Raw genomic sequence first — 8818 nt, 5'->3', positions numbered from 1 at the left:
CTGTCTCGCTCGCTCTCGCGCAGCGGCGAAATGGTGGGGCGGTTTTCCGTGTTGCCGAGGAGCCAAATGTGCATCACTGACCTGAACCAATTTTGACAAGATGGGGAACCTGCATTGAAGTTGCACTTTTTTATGCAAATAATTTAACTAGTATTCAAGAGGTATGCATTTATTTATTTTTTTTATTAAATAATTAAAAATAAAATTGAACTTGATAAAATAAAGTTTTGATTTGATCACAAGTTATTGAGTCTTTCAATTCAGAAGATGCTACGTCGATTGCTTCAGCGAAGACTGTGCTCCAAAATCCACAGCTTATCAGAGATTTATGTTATATTCAAACATACTTCACAAATCTTCCAATAGTAATGACAAAACTGGAATCAATAGGATTACTTTTAATTGAATCAATTGAAGCAAGATCGTGTATTGAAGATTTCAAAACAATTCCAGGATCTTGTGGACAAATAGTTGTAAAAAAATGCAGCAGATTCTAAATAGAAATCCTAGAGTGGAGGAACTATTTAGAGTTAGTGACATATTAAAACATATACCTAATTCTGAAATTCTTAAAGAGATTTTATCTTCTTTATGAAGCAAATATAAATATGCTCCCGTTACGTCCTGTGATGTTGAAAGATCATTATTTACTTATAAACTAATTCTATCAGAAAAAAGGCATAATTTCACTCCGGCTAATCTTCAAAAAACTCTTGTTATTTATTGTCATTTAAATTACAATCAATAGTATTATGTTACATAATTTATGTGTATTGCTTCATGTTCGCGTGATTACTAATCATTAATTACGCATAGAATTTTGTAAATAAGGTGCATATTATCTGTATTTATTATACATATTCCCTTATGGAAAATGACACTGAAAATTTCAAAAAAACACTGAAAATTCAGTGTTTTTTCGAAATTTTCAATGTCTTTCCATAAGGGTTGCGCATATATGCTGTATAAATAATGCATATTGCGCATATATGTTGCATAAATAATGCATATTGCGCATATATGCTGCATAAATAATGCATATTTTTTGTGCATATATCTTGCATATCTCGATATGCATCCATGAAACAATTTAAAATCGTTGGATTAGTACAGATTTTTTGTTATTATTACCTGAATCCAAAAAAATGTTTCTGCATAAAAATCCGCAGTCTATTTATAAAAATAAAAGACGCTGATGTACAACGGTTATGTAATAACTTGCGTGATTGGAATTTGCATATAATAAAATTGAAATTAAATTACAATGATCGGCTCAAATAATAAAATTATAACATATACATAAAACAAACGAGCAGAAATAAATTATTAGTCCCCCAACGTAAAATATTATAAACAAAACTACATCCTTCGACATATCACGAGGTCATTTACAAATCGTTAAAAATTTCGAATATGTACGGACTGTAATACAACACTAATATTAAAAAATTTGTCTGCTAGTTACGATACATGTATGCAATTCGGCGGTATACATCCTAACAACATGGTGTGTACTGCTTCAAAGATGGTAACATCCAATAAAAACTAAACTCTGCACTCACAACTCGAGAGCCACATCCGAAATTCGTAATCTGGTAGTTTTTTTGTAATAATCTGCATGTAATATTAGAAAACCATAAAAAATTAAACCATATGTATCAAAAATTCCATCATAAACTTACAAGGAAGTTTCAGAACTGTCCGGAACCGATTTGACTCTCCATGAAATATATTGTAAAACACGAAAATCTAAGAAGAACGTATTTTTTTATAAGTGCGCTAACTCATGTTTAAGGGGTGAAACACCCCTTTGAAGAAAAATGGAATTTTTCTTTCGAGGCAAATATCGTCAAAAATATAAAAGATAGAAAGAAATTGTTTAAATGAAAGTTGTACGATTTCAAGAGTACTTTGAAGTTATAAAGAAAAAAAAAATTTTTTAATTTTTTTGTTTAACGAAATACCCCCACCACCCGTAATTTTCTTTAATTTTTAATTTTTTTATTTACCGAATTAAAGACTATTTTGTTACAAATTCAACCATGTTTAATAAAGTTATGATACATCATTTTCGAGAATCAATTATTAATTGTGTAATAAAGTTACAATACGATATATCATTTTCGAGAATTAATTATTAACGCTTCCGTATATACGCTATCCATGCTCATATGCGAAAGTAATTGTCGTCGGAACAATAAGATATATGAAAAGATGTCTTAAGTAAAATTTGTATAATTTTTTACATGTATGTGTATTTGGATTTTGTAAATATATAATATTTTTAAGATATATATATATATATATATATACACATATATATATATATATACGAGCATGTTATTGGGGCATGCGACGCGATCCTCATACGGACAATAGCGCTTTGACACCGAACACTGATGATTGATGAAAAACGAATGATGGGAGTAAGTTTAAGGTCCTACGTACAATAGAAAGAATAAGGAATTAGAAATGAAGAACAAACGATTTTAACCTATTAGAAATCGGACATATCCGAATACACAGTTTCTGATAAGTTGAGATCGGTTATTCTTAATTCCTTATTCCTTCTATTGTGTGCAGGGCCTTACTCCCACAACCGCCTTTCCACCAAAAAACGGTGTCAGAGCGCTGTTGCCCGTATGAGGATCCGGATTTAATGCTTCCATCGTGTTCCATCGGGTTCTATCGGGTTCTATCGTCGGCATTTGTCTGGACGTACGTTTTACCGCTTTTTTACGTTGCTATTGTGCGTGTGCCTGCTTCCGTTTGTCTTGTGAATTAATTTCTCACTACGAAGACTGGAATTATTGTAATAATTCTGTCAGAGAGAATTATGCGTACTCACTGTACGTGAGGCATCTGCTGCGTGGCACTTGGTTACGAGATCGGTAAGTACAGTTTCATTCTATGTCTCTTTGATGGCTTCCATATTTCTCATTTTCTCAGATTAGTAGCGAATTTGCTATTACTCCTAGGACGTTCAATCGACTTTTATATAACATATGTTTGATATTAATTAATCCCGTTCAGAGTTTCCCATGAGATATCTGATTTATTTTTGGCGATATTTTTTTTTAATTATACTCGTTTAAGTCTTAACAATGTCGTTATCATTACATATGCTGGTATAATATAAAAAAGTTGCGCAACGACAATACGTACAACGATAACGAAAGAGTCAACTATTTAAAAGTTACGGAATCTATAGATTCTAAGGGTTGTGGCAGAGATCGAGATGTAACGAGACGTAACGAGACGTAGTCGTGACGTTGACTATGACAGAGAAAAACGTAGAAGTCACAGTCGTATCTGGTCTCCGAGATCAAAGCACTTTTCCGACCAGTCACGACTACGTTTCGTTACGTCTCGTTACATCTCGTTCTCTGCAATAGCCCTAAGGCTAATATTATTAAATTTATTCGTTTTTTGTCGTACGATAAACTTTTCAAGCTTATTGATTGCTGCAAGACAAAGAGGATCTCGGACTTCTTTTTCCTATAGCCAATCAACAGGCTTAAAAAATTTGTCGTACGACAAAAGAACGGACGCATGTAATATTGGTCTAATTCAGTGCAGATTTCGTCACATCTTTTGGTTTTTCTATGTGAGACGAAGACTGTGTTCCCCGATATATATACACTGGTAATGCTAAACATCTATATTCACATTATGTAGAGGAAAGTCGCTGATACTGACATAGGTCTCCTAAAGTGTGACACCCCCTTATTTCTCAGAAACTAACTATTGCACTTTATTAATACTAATAAAATCATGATCTGTTTAGCTAATTAAAGAAGCACAAACTCATAATTCGTATGTCTGTGGCTTGTTTCTATATCAAATCAACTAAAGACGAATTCTACGAATGCAAAAATAAAATTCTTACGATTTTTTTTTGCAAATTGTGTGGTTTAAATAATAGTAACTATATTATTGATAATATTACGTCATTTTAAATACTTGTAGTTTCGAAATAAGTTTTATTTATATTATTTCTTCTCTTAATTTTTTCATAATACGATTTTTAATTTAAAATCATTTGATACATTAAATTTCATAAATTTAATGTACACGTTCATTACATTTAAGTAATTACTATAACTTAATTTTCAGTTAAATCATTCATTACTTTTAAATTCGTTCATAACTACAAGCTTTATTTACATGTAAAAAAAGATCGTGGTTACATTTCTAATAGCGTACTATATAATAATTATAATCTTTCATATAAGAGGTACATAAGTAAGCATAAGGGGTAATATCCACCTTATCGTCAAAAATTAACGGGTTTTTTGTGAATTTTTTGTGACTTTGCTAACGAATCGATCAAGATGAAGTTTTCAGGGGTTATTACACATGTCTTAAGGTACACAAAAAAATTTTTTATTTCAATCGGCAGTACAAAATGGCGGCGCAGCAGTGCGCGAACTGATGACCAATTTTTTTGAGGCGCTCCGCGGCAGGCAGTAGAAGTAACCGAAGATCGTATCTGGAACAATGAGCAAAAGTTTTTCTTAATCTACATGAGTATAGCTATAGAAGTACACATGGATATAAAGAAATTTTGATTTTTGAAAATTTGGTAACAAAATGAAAAAAAAACCCGATTTTTCGACTAAAAAATCAACCTTTATTTGTTTATAAAAAATGTAATTTTTTATCAATCTTCACAATCGTGTGTACTCCTCTAGAGAATCTATCAAAGAAGCTACAGGCCAAAGCGCAAGTCAATCGGATAAAAATTACTCGAGTTCTACTGCCTGCCGTGATTGAAAAAGTGATTTCAAGAAAAACGCGTTTAAAGTTTGACAACGTATTTTCTACGTGATACTTATAAGATATAGGCTTGCTGATTTTTTTACCTTTACTCTGCTATCCCAGCACCATATAGCTGGCCTTCTACGTCGATTTCGTTGAGCTCGGCTATTTTTTTAGCTGATTTTGCCGCGCGACAGCTGGTTTTGGCGGCATCGGATATAGAGCGCTCGGCGTGTTGAATGCGGTGCGAGTCGGATTGTGAACAAAATTCGTAACATTGTTGACCAACGATGCCGAGCACATCCATGATGTACATAATACTGCGTAATCCATCGTTGAATGTTACAACCGCAATATTTGTAGCAATGTCGACTATGTCTTTTCCGCTTGAAATCGATTTTGGAGCGATCGACCACACAACGGAATTGAACGATTCATTTGCATTTTGAGTGAATCCTCCCAAGCAGCGAGATAAAAGATCATCTGAACTGAGTTCATCGTAAATTGGTTTAATGGCGTTGAAGACATCGTTATGCATTGGTAGATTATGTGTGTAATCATCGATAGTCCCTGAAGATGGCGCTCGAAGAGCACCACGATGTCAGTCCGGTCGGGCATCTTTTTTTTGCTGCGGGTTGTCGTCACTCACTTTATCACTCATGATTCGACACAAAAGTTCGCGAAATAATTGAAAACACGACTCGAATGCACGAGAAAACTGCCCGCACAATGCTCGCAACACGTGTTTGCGCTTCTATTTCAACGGCTAATCTGGCAACACCGGCAACGTATGTTCAATACTTGCTTCAAAGTACCAAGTAGCGACATATGTACCTCATTTAGAAACTATTTAGCATGCCGTCGTACCGTCGGTAACGAGTAAAAGGGGCGAAACGCGCTCCGAAACTCAATTTGTCATTTTCACGCGTTTGGAGTTGCTTCACAAATTAATCGTTTTCGGACACTTACAAACTTTTTTCAGTTATAGAGCATATCCTACATCATTCTTAACATGTTTTTACATAATATAAGCAAAAAAAAATTTAAAAAAAATTTTTTTAAGGTGGATATTACCCCATAATTCAATAAAAATATTTTATAACGAAGTGAAAAGGTTATGGAAAATCTTATGTACATTCACTTGTAGGTACTTTATACAGATAATGCTTGTAAAATAAAAAGAATATGAATACGTAGCATTACTGCTTACTGTGTCAGTTTTGGAGCCCATTTTGTCAGACGCTCATTTATGCTTACCTTACGAAAAAATTAATTATTAAAAAATTGCAAATAGTATTATAAAAACTGTTTATACTATCTGATAGAAGGCACTTTTCATCTTGTAATTACGTTTTTAAAATTTTATTTTTACCTTTTGTTTAATAAATATTGTCTAAAAACAAAGTGGTATGTCAGAATCGGCGACTTTCCTCTATATTATATTTATACGTACATTTTCAGTATTGGTAGTATAACATGGTATTTTGTATATCAAAATAAGTCCTCTAGATTTAACCTTGTTTACTTTCAGGGCTTTCATGTATGTTTGCTTTTTAGATTCACACTTTTGTAATAATACAACTGAAAGTCTCGATATTTATATGAGATTATTTCTCTTTTGTATAATATATGGTAGAATTAATGTGCTTTTGTTACCTTTATTTTTTATTATTTGAATTTATACTTCCTTTTTTATTATTATAAATTTGAATGGCGCTTTGATTATTATTATCAACTGTAACGTCCGCCTGATAAGAATCAATTGACAAGCAGGACGTAACTATAGCTATGAATCGTGCACATTATAGAGCTGTAGCTGATCGAAGCTCGATCCTCTGGCGCTCTCGCTCTTACTTATTCCCTTTCCTTCTCTCTCGTGCTACGGCAACCACGCGCCTAGCGCATGAACCTCGCGACATAATCCTTCTAAATTATCTCACCAAAAAGGAAAATCCATGCAATCTAGGAGGACAAAGAGCACGTACACGCACACGCGAAAACTAAAGGAAGGAACCTCCTTCACCCACTAATTAGAATTAATAAACTAAAGCAATTGCCGCGAGCAACCACCCTACGAAGAGCAACTGAGACCTTTTTTTTTCTCTTCTCTTTCTTCTTTTCAAAAGCGAAATCAATCGGCAAAAACCAAAGAAGAGGCCTGATAATTAAAACAAAAGGGAATTTTATTCGGAACCAGTCAACCGGCTTGTAAAGCATATGGTTGCCAACCGTCCGGTTTTGACCCGGACTGTCAGGTTTTCAGGAGTCTTGTCCGGTGTCCGGTTGACAAGTCAAACCGGACGTCATATGTCCGATTTGTAAGTACATCCAAATAATAAAATCAAATTTAGAGCGCCATAAGAAGTTATGTAACAGACCGCCCAATTTTCGTGGCGCTCCGCTACGACTACGTTCAAAAAGTGCACTCAAGTGCACCTAGGTATCAGCTTGCTTTTGATATACACATGTGTAAAGGCCTAAACACAGTGTTTATAATGAATTTTCTGTTAGCGCACATAATGTTGAACAACTACAAGAATGTTTTGATTTTGTAAATATCGAATACAAAAACATTCTTCGTCATGTTCCAACAAGATGGCTTTCTTTGTATCCAGCTGTGGATAGATTACTAAAATGTTGGCCAGCGATTAAAAGTTACTTTTTGGAACAAGACAATGTTCATCAAGTAATTTTAGATTTTATAAGTGATCGAAGCAATGAATCAAATAAAATTTCTTCATGTCTTACTCTTCTAGAATGTTATTTATATTTTATTCATAATATAATGAATTTATTTCATGTTTTAATTGCTAAACTTGAGAGTAATACTATGACTGTTATTGATTTGCATAATACTCTGTGTTGCTTTAAAGATAGTTTAAAGAGTCGAATAACAGAAAAATTTTTGGATTTAAAGTTAATCAAGCATTACCATCTTTAACAATAACTGAAAGAAATTCATTTGAAGAAAATGCTATTAACTTTTTATCTACATGTATTTTTTATCTTGAGAAGTGGTATAATCTCAAAGATAGCCCATTCCAATATTTTTCAAATCTTTGTTCCTCAAAACTTGAGTTATTTCAAGATATTGTAAAAGTAGCAGAAGTTCTCAAATTAGAATTTGATGGAGATCAGTTATATGAAGAATATATAATGTTAAAAACTATTGCTCCTCATATCGATAAAAATCTATCTGTTGATCAACAATGGATAGATATTTTTTAAAAATGTAATTTTATTACCAATAATATACTAAAAATAGTTCAGGCTGTACTCTCAATACCAACGAGTAATACTTTCCCAGAAAGAGTGTTCAGCTTAATGGGACAAGTGTGGACAAAGTTAAGAAATAGAATGGAAGTGGAATTGATCAAAGCTGAATTATTTACTGTGATTAATTTTGATATGTCATGTAATGAATTCATAAATTATGCTAAATCTAAACCTAATTTATTGAAAGCAGTAAGAAATACGGAGAAATACAACTCGAAATGAACTCAAACTATAATTTAAAAAGTACAAGATTCGTATCACTAATTTTGTTTTTCGTGGTTGTACTTGTTTTACTTAATATTTTTATTTTTGTTCAAAGTTTTGTTTTAACAAATGTGAAAGATTTTTTAATATGTTAAACGTATTAAATGTTTTAACAAATGTTTATAACATATGTTAAAGGTAGTAATATATTTTGTAATAAAATAAAACATGGTATAACAAATGTTAAATGTTATATATATATAATGTCAGGAGACGCGGTATAATATTATATAACATAATTTTATATTTAAAAATAAAATGTCTGATATTAAATGATATATAGTAGTTTATTTTTTATTTTATTTAACCAACTCTGTTTTCAAAATTGTTTGGAAAACAATTGTAATTATTATAATTTCTTACAAAATTTTGTATCTAATCTAATTTTATGATTATTGTTTATATCCGGTTTTGTCCGGTTCGATTTTGTTTCCAAAAACGAAATGCTTGGTAATTTACACTTTTGATTCTGGCAACCCTAATTACCCGTATCACCTGTGGCTAATCGCTTCGTCAG

General features: G+C 32.4%; 1 protein-coding gene across 1 annotated transcript; it reads right to left on the bottom strand.

Annotated features, from left to right (window-relative positions):
* Positions 1-4867: 4867 nt before the first annotated feature.
* LOC108758816 (uncharacterized) lies at positions 4868-5299 on the bottom strand. Its single transcript, XM_018503965.1, has one exon. The coding sequence runs from the start codon at positions 5297-5299 to the stop codon at positions 4868-4870; it is 432 nt and encodes a 143-aa protein (XP_018359467.1).
* Between the last annotated feature and the right edge of the window lie 3519 nt (positions 5300-8818).

The sequence above is a fragment of the Trachymyrmex cornetzi genome, unplaced genomic scaffold, assembly GCF_001594075.2.
Source record: "Trachymyrmex cornetzi isolate Tcor2-1 unplaced genomic scaffold, Tcor1.1 scaffold1032, whole genome shotgun sequence".
In the NCBI taxonomy this organism is placed as follows: Eukaryota; Metazoa; Arthropoda; class Insecta; order Hymenoptera; family Formicidae; genus Trachymyrmex; species Trachymyrmex cornetzi.
The sequence above is the reverse complement of the archived record's forward strand: the minus strand, read 5'-3'. Positions and strand labels throughout refer to the sequence as shown.

Bases quoted from the DNA above. Each gene is read 5' to 3' on its own strand.
- LOC108758816 (XM_018503965.1), bottom strand. From the start codon at position 5,299: ATGCATAACGATGTCTTCAACGCCATTAAACCAATTTACGATGAACTC.